Raw genomic sequence first — 26,962 nt, forward strand, 5'->3', positions numbered from 1 at the left:
TTCCTGTAGGCATGTAATTAGATCCTAGTCCAGTTCATCCCACAGATATTCAATAAGGTTAAGATCAGGGCTCTGTGCAGGCCAGTCAAGTGTGGTGAGGTTCATGTTCACAAACCATGCAGTTACAGCAGCAGTAGCCCTTTGACACAGTGCATTGTCTTGCTGAAAGAGACAATGGTCAGTTCCGTAGAAATGACACAAAGCAGGAAGCATTGCATTGTGCAGAATGTTTAGCAGAGTTGAATGCTTGTAGTGCCACAAAAAGAAGTCCAAGGAGAAACCAGAAAAAACAGGAACATACCATCACACCACCTTCTCTGAATTTCATAGTTGGGGTTATGCTCTCTAGTAATAAACATTCACTGAGGATTTTCCACACCCACACCCATCCGTCTGCTGAGTAGAAAGTATAGCATGATTCATCGCTCCATAATACAGCTTTCCAAGCTTCCACTTCCCACTCTACATGCTTTTTGCACCACTGAAGATGCTGCATGTTGGTTTGGGTAATGTGGAACTTGCATTATTGTGGTCCTATCATGGAAACCCATGTTGTGAATTATGGTTCTGAATGCTTTTGAGCAGATTCACATTCAAATCGGCTTCCAGAATTCCACATGCAATGCATTGGTCAATGAATGGCAGCTTTTTACATATTATCCTTCATGGCACCCTACAGTCATGTTAAGTGAATGTGGTGGGTTGTCCACTGTGGGTAGCACTTGTAGTTGACTCCCTGTGTTTCCATCTCAGTATGGTATTACTGATGATTGTTTCTCTGGAGTAACCCAATTTGCAGAACAGATAAGCCTGTATCATGGCATCCAATCATAAAGCCGCTTTCAAACTCCATCAGTTCCCCTTCTCGCATCCATTTCACTCAGACACAGTTGCATTGTATTCCTCCAATTTATACCAGCTACAAACACATGGCTTGTTACATGCTATGTGTTGACTTCTTTCCAAGCCATGTATACTTAAGCAGCAAAGAGATACAAAAATCACACTAACAACTGGTTCTCTACATAAAGTTCTGATTTAAGGGATCTAGGTTGCTACATGTCCAGCTTTAAGCTGGACCTCATTTCGCAACATTAAGATGATATCTTTGATGTTTATTATTATTATTATTATTATTATGTGACACCTCCAGGGAATCCAAAGACTCATCGAGGGAGCGTGTGCCAACAGTAGCATTAAACGATTGATTCCCTTCCAACTCCTAATCATGCTCAAACTTGCTTAACTTTTTGCGTGAGCCATTAGTAGCAGAGGCTCTACCAATCAACCAAGATGGATAATTATCGAGCTTTTGAAGTTGGTAAAGAATAAGTTATTTTCATCCTAGTCTGCTCTATGCTACATGTGGATGCATGTACATATACAGTTTTTTTTTTTTTCCCAGTTGTAATTCGCCTAATAGTTAGTTACTTATTCACACGACATCACTGGTCACCATATGGTGTCCACTTCACTTGTACCTCAAGTGAAGCCTTCTGCTAGGAGAAGCGGCAGGGTCACAGATGCCCTTTTTAAACAAAGTTAGTAGGACAATCACAAACATCCATGGCTGGATTCGAACCTACAGCCACTCGACTAGAGAACAGATACTAATCACTCAGTCCACTAGGCTGGCCATTCACCTACTCACATAGACATATAATAGATTTTTTTTTTTTTCATACATGTAATAGAGTTTGTTTTCTTTTTCATACTCCATTCTGGATGCAATTCTTTTTCTTTTTAAAAAATTCAGTGAAAAGCGTTTATAGAAATATTAACTATAATTTTTATAATTATAATTTTATACTTTCAGAATTCATGTTTCATGCTGGTATCATGATGTTTTGATTTTTGAAATGTGGCAACCCAATAGGATATATATATTCCGATTTTTTCTCAATTTCATTTGAGATTTAATAGTACCCTTTTATCATTCTGAAGAAACATGTAAAGATTTTATGCCAAGGTTTATTCAAATGTGATATGTACACAGTGGGAACAGCATGTTGTTTGTCTTCAATTATCAGGCCATTATTATTATGTGATACCCCAGGGAGTCTGAAGGCGCATCGCAGGAGGGCACCTACTCTACAACTCTTTGTCTCCACCACTCAATCCACAAACTACAACTTACCACACCAAATCCATCTACCAGTGGTGAATTCTCCATGCTTGCTATGCTTGCTGCACAAGCTCATTAATTGAGAAAGAAGTAATATTTATTTGTTAATAAATGCATGCATTTATAAGCATTCCATTTAGGCTTTTATTTTTGTAGACAGAAGACGCTTTAAGCTTGCACGGCAATAACTGAGCTTTGCGTTGTGTATCGAAGGCCAATGCTAGTCAAGATACCTCAATTTGCTTGGTTGTGGGAGCATCCAGGTCCTCGCTTCAGCACTGTGATTTCATGCGCATGCATAGCCATTTCCGCTCCCTCCACGTCATCTCACCCTGTTGCTTAAACACAGGCCATACGCAGTCAAAGTAGCTCTAGCCAGTGAGCTTCAGCCAGCATTCTCAAGCAACACACACACACACACACACACTTTGCAAGTGTGTGTGTGTGTTGCTTGAGAAAATTAAGTTACAACCAACTTTTTATGACGATATTATTGACCAGTTCATAAAGAAGAACTGTAGGGTAGAATTTGTATTCAAGTAGCTAAATTGAAAAAGATAGAATATCATTTGTAAAATAAATATTGTATTTGTATGATTAAATGTACATAAATTTCAAAATACAGTACATAGTTTTAAATGGTCAGTAATTCATTATTCTGCTAATCAGACTTCAATCACACCTCTCATTCCATGAATGATAACAAGAGCAAGCATGAATTTCAAGATCAGCATTCGCCCCTGCCATCTAACACCCATCACAACCACCTGGTGGTGTAGCTAAAGCTTTTGCAGTCCCTAAGTTTGCCACCCCTCTCATTACACCAAAAATACTGCAAAAAGTCAAAACGACGTATAGGGGAATAAATTAAAACACTATGTTTATTTTTGAAGTAAAACTTTATTTCAACATTCTAAAATGTTATTTTTCTTGCTTTTCTGTTAGTAAAATCGTCAGTGACATTGTCGAAGTCTATTTCATAGTAATATAGGTAATTCTTAATCAATTTTATTCAGAAAAACTCCTCTGACAACTAGCAACACTTACAGCAATTGTGAGGAAAATTCGCTGTAGTATTACAATAGTTGGAACTGAGTACTCGAGACTGTTTTAGAATTAACTGCAAAAGTTCGAAAATGTTTAAAGCGCAGCCCGGGGTGGAAGAAATATACCTGCCGGCCTGGTTGGCCGAGTGGCCAACCAGGCCAGCAGGTATATTTCTTAAAAAATTATATATTTCTTAAAAACATGCTTAGAAGTCCAACTATTATTATTATTATTGACTACTTCTATTCTATTCTATTCTATTGACTACTCCTTAGACTCATCCAGGGAAGACCTAAACATCATGCCAAGTACTATCCAAATTCGAATTTTTGGACCCGGGAGCCAAATAAATAAATAAAATATGTTAACATAGTCCAACTATCCAGTACTAAATTTTTAAATAATTTAAATTCTCTTCCATTTCCATCTGACACATCCGTTGTAGAAACTGATTTTTAACTGTAGAATCAAACAGCAAAGCTAGTTTTTAGCGTTCTTGGCAAATTCGTAATTAAACACCTTAAAGTGTGATAATTTCGATAACTGGTAAAAAATAGCATTCCACTAGCCCCCTTCTACATTTGCTCTTGGAACTGCTCCAGTGCCAAAGCGTTCCTGTGCCACTGGTTAAAATTTCGCATTCCTTTGTATATTATGTATATTATGAACACTATGTTAATATTATTATTATTATTATTCCTAACACCTCCAAGGAGTCCGAAGACTCATCACGGGAGGACACCTACAACTGTCTCGACCATTACACGAACCTCTACTACGAATCATCTCCATCAACGCCATTTCCGGGAGATAAAACCCTGCTACCTCCATATGAGATCGGCTAACTCACCTTCGATTGAACATCGTCCAGATAAAGATTGATCCCGTCGCGACGAGAATCGAACTTAAGCCTATTCCAATCGAAGGGCGCAATGTACCGTTGTTCTTCCAATTGCGCTACGGACGCAATATATTTTATTTTATTTGACCAACGCCCCCGAAATCCCCCCTCCCAAAAGGTTACTTTATTGTAAATTTTAAATAATAGTTACTAAATAATAGTAATAAATAGTAATAGTAAAACTGCTTCCAAAAATTAACAACGGGTTCGTGTAAACGGGCTACAGCGCATCATTATCTATATGTATACGTATATGTGTTTTGTTTCGCTGTTCAATCGTTTTTCTATTTATCAGTTTTAAATTTCAAAATATTTAGTTTTTCTTTTCAAAATCGAGGGAGGGGCTTTGCGTCTCTACGTCCCCCTCGTAGCGTCCAAGTTAAATAATTAAAGAAAAACTAAAACATGAACTATTTAAGTTAAGGGATATTACATCCTATATTGTTTCATAGCCGAATAAGAAACTAAAAGAGTTTCAAGCCGAATATAGAAACTATATAAAGTTCCGCGAGTCCAAGCGTAAGCAAATACGTGGATAGTGCGCCTTTGGCTCTTCACATAATTAGTAAAACATGAACTATTCTATCCCATACGCCATTCTAATATTTCGTTTTATGTTTTATTTTCATTTTAGTAAACAATTTAAAACATTTCTTTAAAAACGTATTTTTAATTCTGATAGCTGTCCGTCACTTCTCATAATCTATAGCCTTCGTTAGTTTGATGAACTTTGTAACGGATCAGAATACATCTAAAGATAACGCAAACACACAGGTTGCATGACAGGACTGAAGTCTAAAATTCCAGTCTGTTTACTAACATTACGAAGCACTTTTTAAAGATTGGCATATCTGATAGCAATTCCTGAACATAATGATTTCTTTTCATTGTCAGTTTTCGAGGATTTTTTAATATATAAAATTTTTAAAAAAGGAATATAATTTGAAGCTTAGTAGTTAGCATATAATTTTCTGTATATATTTGAGCTCTGCAGATTTTAAGAATTCCAGATAAATTCTGGGAATTCATCTAGAAAAATGTTTATTAAGTTGTCTATTTTAACAGTTTTTGTTTTATTGATAAAAATTTCCTTCAGGTTATGTATTTTGAATTTATATTACAGTACATTCTGGAGAAAGCATACGATAGAGTGCTAAGGCAAGAAGTCTGGAAGTGTCTGAGGGAAAAGAAGGTTCCGAAGAAATATGCCAGGTTGGTGCAGGAGATGTACAGAAATGTGAAGACAAGTGTTCGGACCTGTCTGGGACAGACAGAAAGTTTTCAAGTAACAGTTGGCTTGCATCAAGGGTCAGCATTAAGTCCATTTCTGTTTAACATTGTGACGGAGGAGGTGAGAGAAGATGTGCCTTGGACAATGCTGTATGCAGATGACATCTTGCTGTGTGCAGATTCAAGAGAAGAAGCGGGAACTAAACTGGAAAGATGGAGAAAAGTACTGGAAGAGAGAGGTATGAGACTGAGCAGAAGTAAGACAGAGTATATATGTTGCACAGTGGGCGGTGGCCAGGAGACAGACCTGGAGCTGGAAGGAAATGTCATCAGGAAGGTGAGGGACTTTAGATACTTAGGTTCAACAGTGGAAGAAGATGGAAGAGCTGAGAAGGAAGTGGGATGCAGGATACAAGCGGGTTGGAGGAACTGGAGGGAGATGGCTGGAGTGTTATGCGATAAGAGGGTGCTGATCAATCTGAAAAGCAAAATCTATAGGACAATAGTGAGGCCAGCTATGACGTATGCTATAGAAACTGTGGCCCTGAGTAAAAATAATATCAGCAGGATGGAAGTAGCAAAGATGAGAATGCTTAGGTGGATGTGTGGTATGACCTGAAAGGATCGTCTGAGAAATGACTATGTGAGGGGGAACAGTGAAAGTTAAGAACTTAGAAGCGAAGATACAGGAGGCAGGGTTGAGATGGTTTGGTCATGTGATGAGGAGGGAGGACGAATATGTGGGAAGAAGGGTCATGCAGGTGGATGTGCAAGGAAGGACGAAGCGTGGGCGGCCAAAGAAGAGATGGAGGGAGCTGGTAGAAGAGGACTTGAGGATGAAGAACTTGGATGTGGTGACAGCCCAAGACAGGAGGATGTGGAAGAGACTCATTAACAGTGACCCCACTTAAGTGGGAGAAGCTGCAGAAGAAGAATTACAGTACATGCACACAGAACAAACACACAGACACACACTGCAAATTATATATATATATATATATATATATATATATATATATATATATAAAAAATATATATATATATATATATATATATATATATATATATATATATATATTCAAACCTCCCAATTTGTCCTGAAACCTGCGTATTAGGGATAACTGATGAGATATAATGACATGAACTGTACACTAAGTTATGTTATGCGTACTGGAAAATGGGATCTGGTTTTGAGTTAATCGGCTACCAGCAAGGTACTTTCATAGACGGTCATATTATTCAATCACATCGTGGGAATGCTGTTGCTGTTCTTGTTATTTCAGATTACGACCGAACTAACGAGGTTTTAAGGTTTTTAATTGCGTGCGTTCTTCTGACCGGAACAGATTAGGGGAATTTGAAAAGGTCACGTGTTCCTCTCGTCTTGCATCGACGGATCCTCTTAACGTTCAGGACACTGACGACTGTAGAAGTTTGTGCAAAAAATTACAGAAATCCAACTATAAAATGGTTACTGTGCACGAGCAGAACATCCCTGATTGGACAAACGTTGCTGAAAATCTGTATGAAGTTAGGAATCCTAATATACACTTTTCAAATTAGATGAACATATGCATAGAAAGTACAGAAAGAATGCCGTCTTTCAGAGAGTACGCTGAAAAGTGAACACCAAATATTATTTTAATTTGACAATAAATTACGTTATAAGATAACGTAATTTATAATATAAGTTTATTCTGGTTGGTATCGTGTTTCATTCCTTTAAAACGTCCGTATATTCCGCTAATGAATAATCTTTGTCCTATCCTAATTCTGCTTTCCAGTTCCTCCACAGATGTTACATCAGGCTTAGGTCAGGATGTTGTGCTGGCTAAAGCACAGCATCCTGACCTAAGCAATATTTCGATGGCATTGGAGCGTCAGTTGTTAAGAGGTTGTGAGAATTGTAAACCTACAATGCAAAAGAGTATAATTGTCCGGGACATCAATTCAGGATCTACAGTCCTCATTCCACGTACTACGAATATAGATTTAATCCATACTAGAAGAAACAGACTTCGTATCATTACACCAGGAGTATCAAACTCAACTGGACCGCGGGCCATTTGCTATAAAAGTGTATCTCAAGAAGTGGGCCGCAAAAAGTTTCGACTAAAAAAACCTTCACTAATTAGAATCGAAGGGAAGTGAAAGAATGAGTATAAATATATTGGAAAATTAATAACAAAAATTTTATTTATTCTAAGTTATTACAAGACATAAAATAACAGTATAATGATTATGACAAATTAAAAAAAAAAATAAAGAATATATTTATTATATTTATATTACGGGAATAAAAGGCGTTAGCTGAATTTTTTTTTTTATTAATATTTACAATAGATGGCATTTAAACCAACTTAAACCGAAATTAATTTTATTGTTGCTTTTGAGTTAGTGGGCGCACTCACACACAGCTAACTAAAAACAATAGTTTTTAGTTAGATACTGTGTTTGCCGGTGCATCATATGGTTTTTCATCTTTTCTTTTCATCTTTCATATTTTCGTCTTTCCTTGAGTCTAAACAGCATGGTTAATATGGAAAGAGACATGTGATTCATTAGTTAGTGCCGTGTTTATCCCAGTTGTCTCTAATTGCACTAAAGAAATATATTACGCATGATGAGAAATATATTACACAGACAGCAAATGTCTCTGCACTTTATTTAGTGGTACAATAAAACTACTTGTTTTCCATGCATCTGCAATATAGTGGCATTTGGGGAGGGCAAGTTGTTTACCGCAGGAAGCGAGTTATCGCCCCGACTTGAAAGTGGTTAAACTTTATTTTCGTGTGCGACGTATACTTTATGCAAAACTTTATACTTTTTTTTTTTTTTTCGTAAAGTAAAATCAGAGGTGTGAGTGATACGCGAGGGAGTTATATTCGAGTAAATACGGCATTTCTGTTTTATTATATAAAGCAACCATCGCTTTTTTTTTTTTTTCCATCTTTCCTTGAGATGTCGTGGGCCGTAAGAAATTGCTTTGGGGACCGCCAGTTTGACACCCCTGCATTACACCGTCACCTCCCAAATACGTTCATGACACTGAAAGATCATAATTCGTCGTTCAGCAGAACGATTATTTCCATTACTTCACGTTTCACGTCCTGTATGTTTTAGCCGATACCAGTTAATAACATATCTTCACTGCTGTCTACAAAGGCTTGTAGGTTGTAGTTTTTCCATTAACGTCGTGGCATGCATTTCTCGACTTGCCAACGTTCCTTCAAGTAATGGCTGGTTGGAATTATGAAGCAACTAAGGCTGTGCGGTTGGTGCACTGCACTGCATCTCTTAACTCCGTATCCTTCGAAGTTTACCTGTTTTGCAGGATGATAAATGCTGCTACCGCCGTGTGAGTCCAGCTAACTCACCTTCTTCGAACCTACGTCTTTCCAGCTAAAAAATAAATAAATGTTAAATACGTGTTCTCGTTAATGCGCCAAGGAGACGCACCCTTCTCAAGGAATGTCGGATCCTGTATGTCAGCATTTTCGGTATACTTTAAGCGCAGTGCCACCTGTGCTCTTCCACTTCAATAATGTCACAAGCGAGATTTGAAAATGCTTAAAAGCTAGTATAAGTATAACCAAATGACAAGACTACTTGAACGTTTCAAACCCGCTGAAACTTTGTGAATGAGTGAGTACACGTTCTTCATATAATCGCTCGTCATCTAAGATGGAAATGATTTCCAGGAGAACCACTCATATTCATACGCAATTCTTATGAGTAATTCATAGAGTGTACATTACCAACCTGTGAATTTGATTCATGATAGACGTGACAGTCATCCTAATTCATTTCAAGTGTTTAACTGATTCCTTTGTTCAGTCTCAGAAGTTCAGTGTCTTTAATGAACGATCTCATTTCCTTTTACTGACTGGATGTTACTGCTGGTTTGCTTTTATATTATGTTCAGACCAGTTATGTTTATGTTTTTTGTTTCTCTATTAACTTTTTCATCGTTGTATTATATTTTTATAACGCTGAAGACTTTTTCTAAGCCTTTCTTCGACTGGTTCCGGAGTTAGTCGATCTCTGGCAGAAGCAAGTGGACACATTTCTACCTTGCAACAGATTTTTCGTCCCGTGGCGAAAAGGCGGCAGCACTTGTCAGAACTTGTCACAAGTAATCGAATGCCGTTTATAATCAGTGATAGTCTTTGACCGGTTATCTCTCATTGAACTGCTCCCTCAGTCTTCAAAAGTCAGATAGGGCTAAAATGGCCTCACCATTTTAAAAAATCCGGAAACGTCTTTTATTCCCCTATAGGTAGGGAGAATAAAAGACGTTTCCGGATTTTTTTTTTTTTTTAATGATTAAATGAATATATTTTTCTGTTTTTCTCACAAATTATCGTATTTGCCGGCGTATAAGACGCACTTTTTTCTTTGAAAATAGGCCTGAAAAACAGAGTGCGTCTTATATGCCGATATTCAATTTTTTATTACTTTCATTTCTGGAAATTTTCTCTGTTCCGAGTTACGCGATTTCTTTCTTGCTTCCTTGCGGTGTGTGAAAGCATTCCAGTTACTTAAGAGTTCAGTGGATGCCCATGCGCTGTCATAGACGATCACAGCTGTGTTCCTGTTCATTTAAACTTTCCAATTAACGTTGTCGCAGTTGTGAACGGTGATAATTTTCTGCCGTTAAATTTTATCTAAATTTCTTGGCAAATTATGGCTGAAAAATCGGCATTGCCAATATTGCATTAAAGCTACGTGCGATTGCGTATGCTAAAGAACATGGAAATAGGACTGCAGAGAGGGATTTCGGGCTACCCCCAACTGAGAAAATGATAAGAACGTGGCGGGATCAGGAAGAGGATCTAAAAAAAGCAACTCATAATAAACATAACCTACGAAGTGGAACTGCAAAATGGCTAGAACTTGAGGCAGAACTGAATACTTGGATTTTAGATCACAGAAAAGCGGGACTTTCAGTACCTACAAATTGAATTTCATCGATTCGTCATTAACGCAAGGAAACGAGAAAATTTTGAACTTGCGCAAATAGGAAACATGGACGAGGTTCCGCTGACTTTTGATGTGCCCTCAAACAAAACTGTACATTCCAAGGGCACAAAACGTGTTACTGTTAAAACTTCTGGGCACGAAAAAACTTACTATACGGTTGTTTTATCCTGCTGTGCTAATGGGACAAAATTGCCGCCACTATTGATTTTTAAAAGGAAGACGCTACCCCAAAGAACCGCTTAAAGGAGTGTTTGTACATGTTCACGCTAAAGGCTGGATGGATGGAGGAGGAATGAAGTTATGGATAGATAAAATTTGGTCTAGGTGTCCTGTAGGACTGCTGAAGAAGCCTGCCCTGTTAGTATGGGATCAGTTTCGTTCTCACAGACCACATGTTAAAAACTCAGTTTGCTGTAATTCCAGGAGGTCTAACTAGTCAGCTTCAACCTTTAGATGTCTGTATTAATAAACCATTTAAGGGATTTATGAAGAGGAAGTGGAACAGCTGATGTAGTGTTCACATTTTGAGGTCACGCCATCAGGAAGAAGGAAGAGGCTTAGTTTCGCAAGTTTGTGAGTGGGTCAAAGCTTCATGGGATGCTGTGAAAACTGAGACAGTGCTTAAATAATTTAAGAAGTGTGGCATTAGTGATGCACTGGATGGTACAGGGGACAATTTGTTGTATGAGGACTCAGATTCTGATTTAGAAGAGGTTTCAAGTGTCTCTTCATTTAACTCTGGAGATGAATTTCTGGGTTTTGACGAAAATGGGACTCTTTCCTAGTTAGATTAGGTATCTGTTGAAAGTAGACCTACTTATTACTTTATATTTGAAATACTGTAAATTCATTACAATATTCAGTGATAAAGTTTTTTCCCTAAAAAATGTCTATAAAAAAAGGGGGGGGATCTTATAGGCCGGTGCGTCTTATACGCCGGCAAATACGGTAGATTCTGGATGCTATTATTTATTTATTTATTTTAATTCTCTTCTCAGGCTTTTACTTCCATAAGGTAGTGCTGGTATAGTTATTATTTTACGAACATTAAATTTAATTTGCTTATGCAGCAAATTAGGTTTAAGCATATAATTCTTTACTTCGGTTATTTTTAGATATTCTGCTATTTTATTATGACTTTTCACTTTATTCTATTTATCACTTCGTCACCCACATCCTAAATAATAATTGTTTCATTGGAATTTAATTTACAAATCAGGAAGCTCTTCCAACCCTCCCACAGTCCAACTTTCTTACTGTATTTCATCTGTATCAACAGCAGTGTTCATACAGTATAAACAATGGTTTTATTGTAACTCATGATGGGTTTCTTCTCTGTAGATTAATAACTAAGAGTCTGTATGCTATAACTTATTACAATTTTCATTTACGCTTGTTTTATGTTTTAACATAATCTTAGTTAAGTCTTCATTGAGCACTCTGTGTGTGTGTGTGTGTGTGTGTGTGTGTGTGTGTGTGTGTGTGTGTGTGTGTGTGTGTGTGTGTGTGTGTGTGTGTGTGTGTGTGTGTGTGTGTGTGTGTGTGTGTGTGTGTGTGTGTGTGTGTGTGTGTGTGTGGAGGCATGAACCATTTGAAGGTATAAATTGTATTTGAATTTGATCCTTAAGCAGAGATCGTTTAAGGATCAAAGCCAAACAACTAGAAGGTGATATCTAACCTACAGTATAAGGAAAGTAGAGAACTAACAGAGGCTTCTACTCCAACGTTCAATCTTTATTCTCAAGCGGTACACCCTTTATTAGATATCTGTTTAGATGCCAAGAGAACAAGGACGAAATCTCAATTCTGGATGTAGCAGACCAAACTCTACTCTACATTGGCTGAAACTGCATATGCATATTATGAGAAAAATACGATTAGGTATTACGCCAGTTGGAATATCGCCAAAGTATACAAGCTCCGCTGTAATCGTCAAGTAAGGCAGGCCACCAGTACGTCAGTTACTTGAACGTCCTCGACAGAACTGAACATAGGCACTGTTAATTGAGAGGCGTGTGAAACTGGCTAACACCTTTTTTCCCCTTTGGCTGAAAAGAAGTTCTTCGCGACGATATTCGAACCCAGTTCAACCACACATAATCGAAAACTGAACAAGCTATGAAGGCCCATAATTTAATAAAATTATTCTAGATAAAGTCAGAAATTACTCCAAGTGTATCCAAATAAATAACTAAATCAGTAAAATATTACTTACAGTAATTATATATAATTCATTTGGTAAACATATACGGTATATCATCATCATCACAAACCATGGGCTCACTGCCCGTTGATGTCTGATGCCTGTTTCACTATCTTCTTCCCCCTTTCTTTGTCCAGTGCACAGTGTCACAGTTTTTGTACACCCATTCCACATCAGTCTTTTATATCGTCTATTCATTCTCTGTATGGTCTACCTCTTCTGTTTAAACATCCAAAATACCAAACATAAATGTCTTTATCTTCCTGTCCTTACTCATTCTACAGATGTGTCCAAATAAGTGTGGCTTCCGTTTTATAATCTTCTGCATTAGATTCTGTTTTGGTTGTATCTTCTGATAGAGCTATTCACTGGTGATTTTCTGTACACATCCTATTCTTAGAATCTTTATGTAACAAGTTCTTTCAAATGCCAGAATTCTTTTTCTTGATTCCTTATTTATTACCCACGTTTCAGATCCGTACAGTACACCGCTGAAGATGCATGTTTCCAATACTCTTAGTTTTGTTTGCAGACTGATCACTTTACTTTTCCAGATGTTATCCATGGCCTTCAGATTTGTTCTTCCCTTTGCAATCCTGATCTTTATTTCTTTTTTACAGTCCAAGTCATATGTCAGTTTACTTCCCAAATATGTGAATTGTTCTACATTTTCTATATCAGTTCCATCCACTTGTATCTTTTGTTTCATGTTCTTCTCACCAAATACCATTGTCTTTTTTTTTTCCAAGTTCATAAGTCCAAATCTCTTCCAATTCTCATTTAACAGATTCAATGTCTTTTTGTAGTTCTCTTTCGTCTTCTTCAATATTAACAATGTCATCTGCAAATCTCAGATTGTTAATTCTCATTCCGTGTACAGATATTCCTTTGGCATCTTCTATCATTTTATCCATTGTTCTTTCTAAATGTGCGATGAAAATGCTTGGTGATATTGGGTCTCCCTGTCTAGTACATCTGCTTGTTTTAAACCATTTCCCCAAATCATCACCTATTCTAACTGCTGCAACTGCATTCTGATAAACATCTTTTAATATAGCTATTCGTTTTTTATCAATTCCATAGGATTCCAGAATTGTTAATTCACTTATACGGTATATACAAGCTATTAAACTGTAAATGAATGATAATTAATGCATTCTCACACATACTCTCTTTCACTTTAAATTATGCAATAAATAAAAACTCAACTAAATTTTGCCAATTCATAATGAGAAACATCAGGCCAAGAAATATCACAGGAATCCATTAAACTGCATTCCAAGACTTCGAGTAAATTTTCAACACTGCTAGTTCTTTGGGTGGATTAAGCAGAACAGTGAAATTACATTAATCCTTGTATTGATATATTATTTTTTCTTAGTCATGCTTTACTTTTTAACCAGGGAATTTAAAAGAAGAAACAACACACTCCTACCTTCCAACAGTAGAGAGAATATTCATCAAACAGGAGCACTTCTTCCATCAATATGAAGAAATTACAATTTACAAAGCATAATGGCGGCACGTATTCAAATAAATTCTCTTCCATTAAATGAGAAGATTTACCAACACTTTCTTTCTTCAATTAAAAAAATTCACATAAGAAGTCATCATCATTCTGACTTTTCTCTTTAGTAGCTTAAAACCTCCTTTGATCATTCTAAACATCCTCTAAAAATGCATATTTCGGCCATCCTCTTCCTTCTTCTGGTATTCCTTTCTAATACCTTTATAATTCATTCATTATTATTATTATTATTATTATTATTATTATTATTATTATTATTATTATTATTATTATTATTATTTGACAACTCCAGGGCCTGTGTAGCTCAGTGGATGTGGCGTTTGCATACCACGGCGCTTGACCGCACGAAGCAAGACTTTGTTCCGAATCTAGTCGTCGACTAAAGGGAAATTTTCTAAACCTTTTTTCGACCGGTTCCCGAGTTAGTCGATCTCTAGTACGGGAAAGCGGGTTTTTTCTCCAGGAAATTCGGATTTTTCGTCTCATAAATTCAAGAACATCGACCGTAGAACCAACATTATTTCAGACATTAAATATATTGTGTTAGGGTTAGGAACCACGAGATGGCGGCACTTCTTGAGCCGTCTCTCTTCGCTGCATGCAGCTTAATTAATGATAGCTTTTTTCGGCCAGCTATCTCTGATTGGCTGCCAGTGGAGATTGAACTGCCCACTCAGTCTCCAAAAGTCAGATAGGGCTAAACGGCCTCGCCTACTCCCTATACAGGAATAAAAAGGCGTTAGCTGATTTATTTTTATGACACCTCCAGGGAGTCCAGATTCATCGAGGGAGGACACCTGCTCTACAGCTGTCTCCACCACTCAATCCACTACCGCCAGCCACCACCACCACCACTAGTTTTTCCACAGACAATCACAAACATCCATGCCCACGACAGGATTCGAACCCGCAGCCTTTTGGTTGGAGAGCGGATACGCTAACCACTCGGCGAGCTATTGTCTCCATATGTGTCCGAGGAATTGAAACTTTCCATAAAATGAAGTTAAGGAATTCGTTTTAATCCTTAATTTTATTTTGCGGAAAGCTTCAATCCATATTAAAACAAAACTTCGAATTTTCTATCACTTCCTTCTATCTCTAAGTTATCTGCTCCCAGCTGTTATTTACTAGCGTTCCCCTGTTGGATGTTAAGCAGAAGTTGCATGACACCATACAGGTTCTTCACTTTTATACTTGCCAATATCGCTGCCAACACGTACTTTTGTTTAGAGCAGTGTTTCCCCCGATGGTCTTTTGAGAGTACGAGGCACTTTTTTAAAAATTGATTGCTTTTTTCTTTACTTTTATGTAAAACAATTACTTTGCCTTTGTATTGTCGTAGATAAAGGCAGGTCTATTCTCTAATTAATTCCTCAGCAACTAAAAGATCTAAAGGAATTTTTAAATAAATGTGTCTCTTGGCATGTATCGACTGAACTCCAATTCTAGTCGGGTCCGACTGACGGCACGATCGCGTTCCATCCACGTGATTTGAATTCTTTGCATTAAGTTTAAATTCAAATAGTTCGAACTACACGGTTGGAACTTTCTGCTAAATTTGAATCATATCTATTTCAAATTGCAAAGGTTCCTGATCGACTGCTTCACCACCTGTGCATGCATCTATACATGTTGAATCGAGTTTGTGCCCCAAGTTGTAATGGATATACAGGTTATACGTGTGCAGGTAATAATCTTAAGTTTTAAACAGTTCTGTTCCTGATTATTAACAAAATGTTGAGGTACAGCTTACTAATAATATTAAAAATATTTATTTAATATATTCTGTATTTCTTATATCCATAAAAATATTTAATTAATATTTCTCTTTTATATTCCTTATATCCTTTAATATGGATCGCAGGTTAAAACTGGGATGTTTAATACGTACAGTAGAAAATAATGAAGAAATGAAAAGGATTGCGACAACTGCGAGAAAGAACATGCTCATGCATTAGAATCAAATACTCGTATGTACAATGAAAGTAATGAGTGCGAGCCATTAACTTATTATAACAAATGTAATAAATGGCTGGAATTAATTATTCGTCTTGGAATAAACTGTTATTATAACTTCTCGCAAATTGCCTTTGCTTGAGTGGGGAAACGTCAATGTTACTGAAATTTTAAAGGGGGTTCGCGGGTACTAAAAGTATGGGAAACACTGGTCTAGAGGTAAATAAAATCACTGAAATATATTATTTGCACTTTTCTTCAGTATTTTCTTGCTCTATGCTTCTAAAATCCTCCACGCATTAAAGAAATTAGTTTCGTACTCGTTCAACAATGGCGAGCACTCCCGCATCAATCACATAATCTAAATCAGTGGCGGCCGGTGAAAATTTTAAGTGGGGATGCTGCATATACAAAATAAGAAAAATAATTCATTTTTTTCCCTAATCAATAACCAATTTATTAATAAGTAAATTTACATATTAAAAAACTGCTTTATTAAAATATTAATTAAAAATAAAATCCATTCTTCTATTTTTGCCTTGACAATATTTTTCAATAAAAATATTTCGCCCTCACCACGAACACACACACACACACACTAATAATAAAAGTTTCGTTTCTCTCAGAAATAACGCGCGCAAGTTACGTGCAGTGGCAAGTGCAAACAAATATCGGCGAGTCTAGCCGTAACTGACCGAACGTGATAATTCCGACACTGCGTTAGATTGCAGTGCATTTGTTTTCTAATCTAAAGCGTTAATCAAACAATTCCAATTATTAATTATTCAATGAACATCGAAACATAAGCTGTAAGCATTGTTATTATTTATAAACACAAACAAAATTTAATTTTTTCCTTTGGGGTGCTGCAGTGTGTCAGTGCTTATGTACAAGCCGCCACTGATCTAAATTACATAAATTCTCGATCATTTTCATATTATTTCAGAATACAATGTACATTATAATTATATATTATAAATAATTGATGCAGTGTGTATTTTATTTGAATAAATACTCAAGAAATACACAAATGAGTATGGTGATAACAGGAAGCAACATTCCCATCACCTGATCACAACAATACAAGTTGGTGGTATTTTGTACCACATGTCCCCACTGTTTCATAGAACATCTTAGGTCCTTTGATACTACAAGAGAATTGAGATCAACAAGCTCTATTTTATGATCAAAGAATGGTCAGAGAAAACTAGTAACTTTACCTTAAACTGTCTTCCTCAGTTTACAGATCTAAATCCCGTTGAGATCCTTTGGAGTTGATATTCCCGGCTGTTCTAAAATCTCACATTAGTTACCTTCTAATAAACTAGCTCAGTACAAAGCTTACTCATTTCTGGGTTCGCATATTTTAACTGAAGAAAGTAGGGGATCAGAGGTAATATGGAAAGATGCAAATCAAGGTATCAACTAAGGTATACTCTTTTCTCACTGTGGGATGGTACTAGTGGAAATAACACTTGTGTTAATTTGACATTATAATAATTGGGACTTCCTCGTCTAGAGGGGTTGACTTCTCACGATACTCAAAGTCAAAGGAGTATTTTCACATGTATAAGTTGGTATTGCAATTCCATTCTAACAGAAGTTCACTGTAATAGATTATTAAGAATACTAAACTTTATTGAAAATGAAAGTAATAATACTTTAAGCTAGATTTTGCGGTTTCAAAGTGACTGTGAGGTGGAGTTTTCCTTCTCACAAAAATCATAGAAACAAATTACCTGGAGGTCCCTCAAAAATGTGTATTTGCTGAGATCATCGTTCTGGAGTCGTTCCAAATTCTTCATGACTATTTGAACTTGAACCTGTTGACTTCTGCAGCTAGGTGCTAACAAACCGTGTATGCCCAAAGCTTGGCGTTCTTCAGCAGAAAAAGCAAGGTCCTGAAAATAGCACCAATTTATTATTAGCGATGGTTAATTTCAAAGACTGTCTGTAGTGAAACAGTTTGTACTAAAATAAATAGTATTCTCGTATATATTTAGCACATTTATTTCATGAATGTGCACTGGAAAAACCAAAGATAACATTAATAGTTATTATGAAGAACTTCTTTTCGGCAAAATACAGGGTGTTTCAAAAAGAATGTCCCGATTTGAAAATTGTATATCTCTGCAACCACGAACCATAAATGAATGGGACTTGTACCATGTGAAAGGGCTTGGCCCAGCGTTTGATATGACGACCGCTAGATGCCACTACTAACGCCCAAATAGCCGCTACGCTTAGTTAATGAGAAGATGCTGTTTAGGCAACAGAAGGCGTTTTGTGTTCTCGAATTTAGCAAGACTGGGTCCGTGATTACGGTGCAGCGGGCGTTTAGACGACGTTACGGAATTGATCCACCACTGGATAAAAACATTCGTCGTTGGTATCGACAATTTCAAGAAACAGGATGTTTATGTAAGGGAAAGAGTCCTGGACGACCGCGCACCTCAGAGGGGAATGTGCAACGAATTCAAGAGGCTTTTCAGCAAAGTCCGCGCAAGTCGTGCTAGCCGAGAACTTACCATTCCTTATGTGACTGTTTGGCGTGTGTTACGACGACGTTTGCTTATGAAGCCATACAGATTGCAACTGGTGCAAGCTCTTCATGTAGGTGACAAAAAAAAAGACAGATTTTTGTGCTAATCTCTTAAACGACATGGAGGACGACACCTTCCTACAAAGGTTGATTTTTAGTGAGGAAGAAACCTTTCATCTAAGCGGTAAAGTTTTGCGACACAATCGCATATGAGGACTTGAGAATCCACATGAAATCGTACAACATGAACGTGATTCACCAAAACTTTATGTTTTTTGTGAGGTTTCTGTTAGAAAGGTTTATGGCCCTTTCTTTTTTGAGGAAAACACTGTTACGGGAAACTCCTATCTTGAAATGCTGCAGGACTGGCTACTTCCACAGCTGAATGAAGAATCTGAAGATTACATTTTTCAGCAAGACGAGCACCGTCACATTGGAACCTCTAAGTTCGTCGGTTTCTAAACGAAACATTGCCTCAGCGTTGGATTGGACGCACGGGACCCCACTACTTGGCACTACACTCTTGGCCTCCAAGATCTCCAGACATCACACCTTGTGACTTCTTTTATGGGGATACGTAAAAGACTGTGTTTATGTTCCTCCATTACCCGCTGACTTGGTTGAGCGCAGAACCAGAATCATGGCTGCAGTAAATTCTGTGACAGAAGACACTCTCAGACGCGTTTGGGATGAATTCAGCTATAGGCTTGGTGTTGTCCGTGAAGCAGGTGGAGGGCATATTGAGCATTTGAGATTGTGGTGCGTGAAACTTTAGGCCTTACTTCATACTTGGTAATTTATTTTGTAACTGTATTACATTTTCATTATTAAATATAATTATTTGAAATCGCGTCATTCTTTTTGAAACACCCTGTATTATCGGTAAATAATAATGACAAAAACTGAAATTGCATGTATATTCATTATACTTTACATTAATCTTATTAATAGGCCTCGGTATCAATGACGATATACATATATCGATAAATGTATATCGATTATATATATATAAAACATCGTGTATACTATAATACGTTATAAAATACACCTCATTATAAAAAAAAATACAAATTAAAAGTGGCTACTTCATCGACATTATTTTTAGTAGTGAAGGATACTATGTTGTTGATATGTTACGTATGGTATTAGTGGTAAGAAATTTGTATTCAATAATTCAATGTCGCAAAGTAGCCGCTTTTAAATCGCATCTATTTTCTACTTCTTCCGAACTCACTTTTTTTTTTACATATGATATATCATCTGTCTTTTTCGATGACGTGGTAAAACAGTCGAGGAATAAAATCGGTCGAAATGATGCGACCTGTAGCGGTCTCTGAAGAATGAATTTTACTTTCTTCTCCCTCCTTTACAACACCGTTTTCTGTTCTGTATCGTTATCGTTCTGTTCAATATCGCTATTGGATCCTGAAAACTGTAAGAAACTATGTTCCGAATCTGGCTGAAATGTGATCAGGGGACCATAAGCAGAATCAGGAACAGCTTTCTTTCAAATTTCATCAAAATCAGTTGAAAGATGTCTTCCCTTACAACTCCCTTAATCTTTGTCCAATCGGGGCGAAAAACTTCATTACCAGTTTATTAAGATAAATTAATAAACCGGAAATAAACTAATATAAGGGAAGTTTTCAGTTCACCCTAAATATAATACCTGCATAGATATCAGTCCTTTAAATTTTAGGCATCAGTATTTTAAAAGCAAACCAACCAGGTGTCGAAATTAAATTCTACACAGATTCTCGTATAATAACAATGATTGGCCACAGCAGGAAAGAAGCCCACGGCAAACAATGCCTGCATAATGGAGAATTGTAAAATCTATAAATTAAGATTGGATTTTCTTATTTTGAGTTCTGGCACCGTGACCAATACACACACACACACACACATTGCAGACCAACTCAGTACAATTCTAAATCCCGTTTCTATGTAGTATAAATGAGTTTATGTGTGTGCGGGTGATTTTCCATCAAAAACATATCTAGATGTTATCAACCACACTGCTCCCTAAACTCAGATTTTCTTGCTTACCAATAATCCTTCCATATACTGTATATGTAAACGTTATACTTTATGTAGATTAGTGTTTCCCAATTTTTTTTTCCGTACAAAGTAATCCTTAGCTTCTAGAAATATAAATAAATAACAGTTTGCTTTTTAATTATTATGTGTAATTATATTTTACATCTACATAATACAAACCAGTATAAATCGAAAAAAACAGCGAAAAGCGATATATTTTTAAACAATTACTAGTAAAAAAAAAGTTCTTTCTCTGTGTAGTGATAAAAAAATCTTGATCATTCCTGCTTTTAATGATATCCAAATCTATATACAAGACGACGTCTCTTCCTGGAATATCGAAATCTCCACCTCCAATCTTTTTGTTTCAACATCTGAGATCGCATCCTGAAAATCTACTTAAAAATTCTTGACTCTGCAGAACAATTAGGCTAATTGATGAGAATCTCTCACCGATTCGCTCCTCTCCTTTTTCACAATGATGTTCAGTTTCCACAATGTATGTTTTCTGCAGATATTTCCGTAGTCACATTTTAATCATTTCTTCCCTTTCTTATAAATCTGTTATAAATCTCCAAACTCAGAACAGATGATTTCTTCCTATATTCATTTTCATTCAATTTATTCTCTTCAAGCATCGTTTCCTGGTATGTTTTACTAAATCGCAAAAGTGTTGTTTGGGATATCGCAGAAATAAAAAAAAATAAAAATAAATAAATCGCAAAAATGTTGTTTGGGATATCGCAGAAATAAAAATAAATAAAGATATAAACATTGCATACTAATCAATTGGGAAGCTGAAAACCCTCTTGCGCGTATATTGTCTTTCCTGTTAACCAGCACATGATCTTTGTACTTTACGGATACCCAGCGCTAGTGTAAATACAGTTCAAGGATGTTTATCTACAGTATTACTCATCGACACGCTTACTTTCTATGTCACGAGTCACTTTTACCATTCTTTTTATAGTAACATGCTGGCAGATAGAACTGATTATTAAATACACGTGGACAGATACTCCAGAATTGATTTCAAAAGAAAGATCACAAATAGTCTTCGTCTGTTTATAGACGAATTTCAAGGGAAGGACAAAGTCCATGTTCTTACTAGCTACAGACTATTAGTAAAGAAAGAAATACATTTTAGGAAGCTTTGGTCTTTCACAGATAGTTACTATGCTTTTACTGAAATTATTATGAACCTTCTGGGAACGAACCATTGTGGGAATAAACGAAACTGGCAGTAATATAAGAAATGAAATGAATAAAATTATGAATTTAAAAAAAAGCATGAACCAAATTGCTCCAAGCATTTTTTAGGTACCGCCTCCTCCCTCTTTAATTTTTGTATTTAGTGACGCATCCTCACTCTGAATTGGGACTGAATTAAATATTTCAAGGGAAATGACTCGAGAACATTGATATACATTTTGAAAATGAATTTTTTTTATCTTTTGTTTTAGTTTCGCGCATTGGCGCGAGGCATGTATATTGTCTGCTAATTGTATATGATCTCGGTTAGTTTGTTTTGAAAGACTGAAAATCGTGTCCAGGTATTATTCTGATTGAAATCTGATCAGTTCATGGGCAGCCAACATTTTCTTCTGTTGTGCAGCAAATAAACCAAAACTGTTTGATAATGCAATTTTCTTATCTTTTCAGGAAAATTCTTCCATAAAATGACAACAGTAGAAATAACGAATTTGATTTAAACAGGTTTGATTTTGAAGGTTTTTTATTTTCTGTTGTTGAAGAAATTAGCAGTTGTGTTTGTTTTTGAAAGTCCTTAAAGTTAGCATTCGTAAAAGATGTAGCTCGTACATCCATTTCTAGAATGGTTCCTATAGGTTTCTCTCTCCTATCTTGGATGTATCAAATGCAACTTTTTTTGGTTTAACTCGTGATTTTGTACATAAACTTTCAAAGTTTTTTTTTTAGCACTTGAGTGACGAAAGTCTATTCTTGCCACACGCTCTGATAAGTAATAATGTGATTCGGTTGTCATGTGCTAATCACATGCATTGGTATATTAAGAAGCGTGTATCAATTGCTTCCTCTTAAATAATCATGGTATATTTCATAAGAACGTATCACACTACACTATGGAAAATTTTTGACTGTAGCATCATGGAACATAGACTTGCTATAATATCCTGGTGCCGAGTAGCCCATTAATAGTTACTCAATCGCATATCACCTGACAGCACCACAAAATTTTAGGCTTGTTCTTCGTACCAAGACACGTGATCATCACGTCTTTTTGAAGGTTAAATAAATTTGATAACATCTAGCAGAACGATAGCTTGGAGGCCAGATGCAATGTTGGTTGTGGCAATCCCTAGAGCAGTGTCTTCCAAATCAAATAATCTTATTTGAACTTCGGTTCTTATATATCTATAACTGTAGAAAAAAATTATGTTTCATATTTCGTTAATTTAATTAAATTTTAGTTATTAGAACATAATCTATATTAATTTCCAGTTGTAATATGCCATCTAGAGAAATTTTTAACTAAAAGTGAGTTTTCGTAGGAAGATGGTAGGATGTTTGGGTGATCATTCCCCCCAGATTGGCCTAAAAAGAAATGAATAATATCCCACTTATTAAAAATTTATTACAAAATATTAACCTGAACAGTTGATAAGTTAGTTACTGGTTAAATAATCTGAGATTATGGCTCTAGAAACGAAGACTGGTCTTTTTTTTTTTTTTTTAATGCCACTTCAAGTATCACATAAGAGGAGGGGAGGTTTCACGCTGGCTTCATTGTTGAGGTGGTTTAGATTTCGTCCAAACCCACATACGAAAGGTCGCAAAACCTACATCACAACAGTGCTGTGGGGGAGAGGTTAAAGGGAAAGAAGCTAAAGCTCGTGTTTTTACATGCTTAGAGGAATACGGCAAAATGGTGGCCATGTTCGATGGAGCAGCATAAGGTCAGTGTATTGTAAACTGCGTGTGTTCTTCTGACGTGTTTGCCTGTTTTGTAGGAATGAAAAACCCGAGTCAGCGTTAGATGAAAAAAAAAATCATTATAAAGGTTCTTCACTTATTTCGAACCCAGGTTTTTCCAACTAATAGATATGGTCGATACCGACCGCGCTACGGAGGCCCAAAAGGAGAGGATCCCATCTATTTAACGGACTACTCAACTCTCTACTGGATAGCGAACATTTTTGGAAGTTTTTTTTTTTTTTTTTTTGATGCACTATCATAAATGCGGGAATAGTGTTCTTAGATTAGAATTCAAGATTTAGAGTGTTAGGAGCTGTACATGCGAAAAGTAGCTGTTAAAAAGGAAGAGGATGTCAAGTTTTTTGGAGACTGACAAAGCCAATGGTTAATATGTTTATACCAGAAAGCGCTAGAGATGCAAGTCAATACAAGAGAAATAGGATCGTGATCGGAGATACAAGAAATAAGACAACTATTTTGGTGGCACTGAATATCACAAGGTTCTTCTCACCCCATAGGAGGACAGCAAAAATCTCATTTTGGATAGATCTTGGCAAGATCCATGTTTAAGATACTAGTTATGAAAGATATTAAAGCTTGGCTCATTAGAGTACCAGCTTGTCAAATGATAAATAATCGGGGAACACTATAGAGAATAAACATGGAACTTTTTATCAGGTATTAGATCACAGCCCTGTTTACTACCTGCCTCTAATAATCAAAACTGTGGTCTAACACCTACAATGAAATTTTTCTCTCACCTAAAAAAACTATGAGATTCGAACCGGAAAGCGGGTACTCTGTCCTCTAGGCCAACCAAGTTAGCATATAAGTTGAAAGAGAATAAAGCCTGAAGGTCAGCCTTATCTTCGGTTATATTACACAATACTGCTGAATTAGAGAGATGTGGATGAGCAACCGTATTGCCCAGTTTATTTATTCTTATTGCGAAAAGAATACAATGCAGCTATAGGTCAATGTCTCGTCCAGAAAGCCAATCCAGGGCCTCATCCTCACCTCGTGGATATCTTTGAGATTACCACGAAATTGGCGCTTTGGGCAGTCGTTCACAATATCAGTGATCGTCTAGGCTATGGGAGAACAGTCAAATTAAGAGTGGTCTGACAGTTTCCAATTGGGTAGTAGGTAGCCACATCTACCCTGATTAGTTCTGTTCCTGTTGACAGATGACCCAAATCTTCCTAGGAAGAGCAAAACCAGGCTGCGTAGCATAGGGATCTTCAATTAGGAAGCCATTTTTTGGAAGATTGTTGGATCAGTGTTCTCTTCTTCTCCGTATATTTGGTGGAGCAATGTTGAATGGGAGTAGAAATCAGAAGTCACCCCCTTCATCTGGTAGTGTAGTGTCAAAGAAGAAAGAGAATGACAGTGGCCGAGTGAAAACGTTCCGTAAAAAAAAAAAAGAAAAACGTGGACAAGGTCTTTCAGTTACCAAAACGGGAGCTGACGTTTACGGTATATATGTAAGGAAAGTAGTTCAAGAAAAGGTAACTGGGGATATTGACTATGAAGAGAGGACTATCCGGTATCCTGGTGTTATTGTTGCTTGGAATTACGGCCTTGATAGATAGATAGTCATTTACGTTCGATCATTACTAACAACAAATATTTCAACATCTTTTCCAGCTTGACCAGGAGTTAGCGGAGGTAGATCACTTTGAGTTGTGAACACTTTAAGTCACCAAAAAAGATAATTCCACTCCTTGCGTGATTAGTGCAGAAGAATCAAGCTTCAAATATTGTTATCAGGATTTGGAGAGTGATAAAACCGGCAAGTGAATGCAACAAGGTGGAATGTTAGATCTGATGAGTGAAATGTAATAGAAGAAATGTAATTTGGATAGTTAAGGCTCATTGCATAAAGTTAAAGTAGCCCACCCAAGTGACATGACTTTCATCACACAGTAAACACCACTGCAGAAGTTGCTAGTCGAGGTTATCTGAGAAATAACAAGTCTGGTCTAGATGCAAGTAAATGGTGCACATCATTTAAGTCCACGAATGTTGGTGAAGTGGATTTGGAAGTATTTTTAATGTGTTTTTTTTCCACATAACTTATCTGTATTGGGGGGGGGGGGGGAGCAAGCAGACTGGATATCCTCCTCTGCAAATCGTACGTGACAACAGCTCTTCACATCTCCACTAAGCATGGTGGTGGATCACCGGGTGATGAAAGTCCTTTACAGTCAGGAATGGGATGGAATCTAGTTTACATTTCGCAGTTTACATAATACATCATCAAAGCAATTTTCCTGGAATGCTAACTTTAATAGAAGTTTGCACTGCAAATATGACTAATGGGTTATATGAAATAAAAATTCTAAAATTTTAGCATTTCCTTCTACTAAGCTTCTCGGAAGAAGTTTAGGAAAAATATTAAACTAATCTGATTAGATGCATTATCAATCAGCTTAACGTTGTCAGATTGAATTCTGCTTGTAAACTGATATGTTTGTGTTTAGCGCGACATTTCCAAAGCTTCCTTCCCCCTTAATTTGGGATCAAACTAGTTATTACTTTGATAGCCAATTAACTGACATCCGAGCTGCTTTTTCATTATCTAAGTAAGGAATATTAATTATATATGCGAATCAGAATTTAGAAGTAAATTACTTCAGTATGATTTTATCATATTTCTCATTTATAAAAGCAAGAACTTTCATAATGCAATGACCTTTTCTTTGCTGAGACATTGAGTCGATGATATGCGAGAGAGCAAGACAGAACATATCGATCACGGAATCAGGACAAGACGTCACCGATTATTTCGAAGGTAATGTTGCTGACCTTTTGCAAAGGATGAGAAAATATCTAAATCTGGAGAAATTAACCTAGTTTGTATCAGAATATCATATTAGCCATTATTACCAAATTATAATGGACTTTCATCATCCAAAGTGAATTTGATATTAAAGTATCGAATTCACGTTAGGACAATGACAATTTATCAATGATCTAATTGACGCTGAATGATATTAGAGACACATAATCACAGAGCTCATTGTGGTAATTAAGCCGCTTATGCCAATCAAATTAGGCTATGCGACGTACATCAATCTGCGTCTAATACCTTAATAGAAAAGGGACTACAGTAATCATCTTATAAGGTTTATTTTATTGTATCAAAATATGACTGCACATTAAACATAAATTACTTATATTTGTAGATGTAAGGCAGGCTGTAAACTTCCTAGCTTGTAACAGCACATCAACGGACAAATATCTCACTATTGTAGTTTTGCAATTATTTTTCAAGAGAAGAAAAATTAATTTTCGATTTTCACAAGTTCATCATTTTAAGCGCTTAAGGTAGAGAATGGAAGGTAGTTTATTTAAAGCTAGAATTCTTTATGTTTATAGGGACCATAGGGGCCTGGCCCCACCTATATTTGTATAAGTAGTCCAATAATTGTAGTTTTAAAAAATAC

The 26,962-nt window shown here is 36.5% G+C and overlaps 1 protein-coding gene across 2 annotated transcripts in view; it reads right to left on the minus strand.

Moving 5' to 3' along the window:
• LOC150096158 (NADP-dependent malic enzyme-like) overlaps nucleotides 1-26,962 on the minus strand; it is a 272,304-nt gene that overhangs the window by 204,423 nt on the left and 40,919 nt on the right. For both annotated transcript variants that reach the window (XM_090409458.1, XM_090409457.1), the window contains one exon: nucleotides 17,716-17,877. In XM_090409458.1, coding sequence (XP_090265584.1) covers nucleotides 17,716-17,877 — 162 coding nt within the window. The remainder of the gene's footprint in view (nucleotides 1-17,715; nucleotides 17,878-26,962) is intronic.

This window comes from Typopeltis vanoorti, chromosome 19, assembly GCF_054136105.1.
Source record: "Typopeltis vanoorti isolate ZY-2024b chromosome 19, IOZ_Tvanoo_1.0, whole genome shotgun sequence".
Lineage (NCBI taxonomy): Eukaryota > Metazoa > Arthropoda > Arachnida > Uropygi > Thelyphonidae > Typopeltis > Typopeltis vanoorti.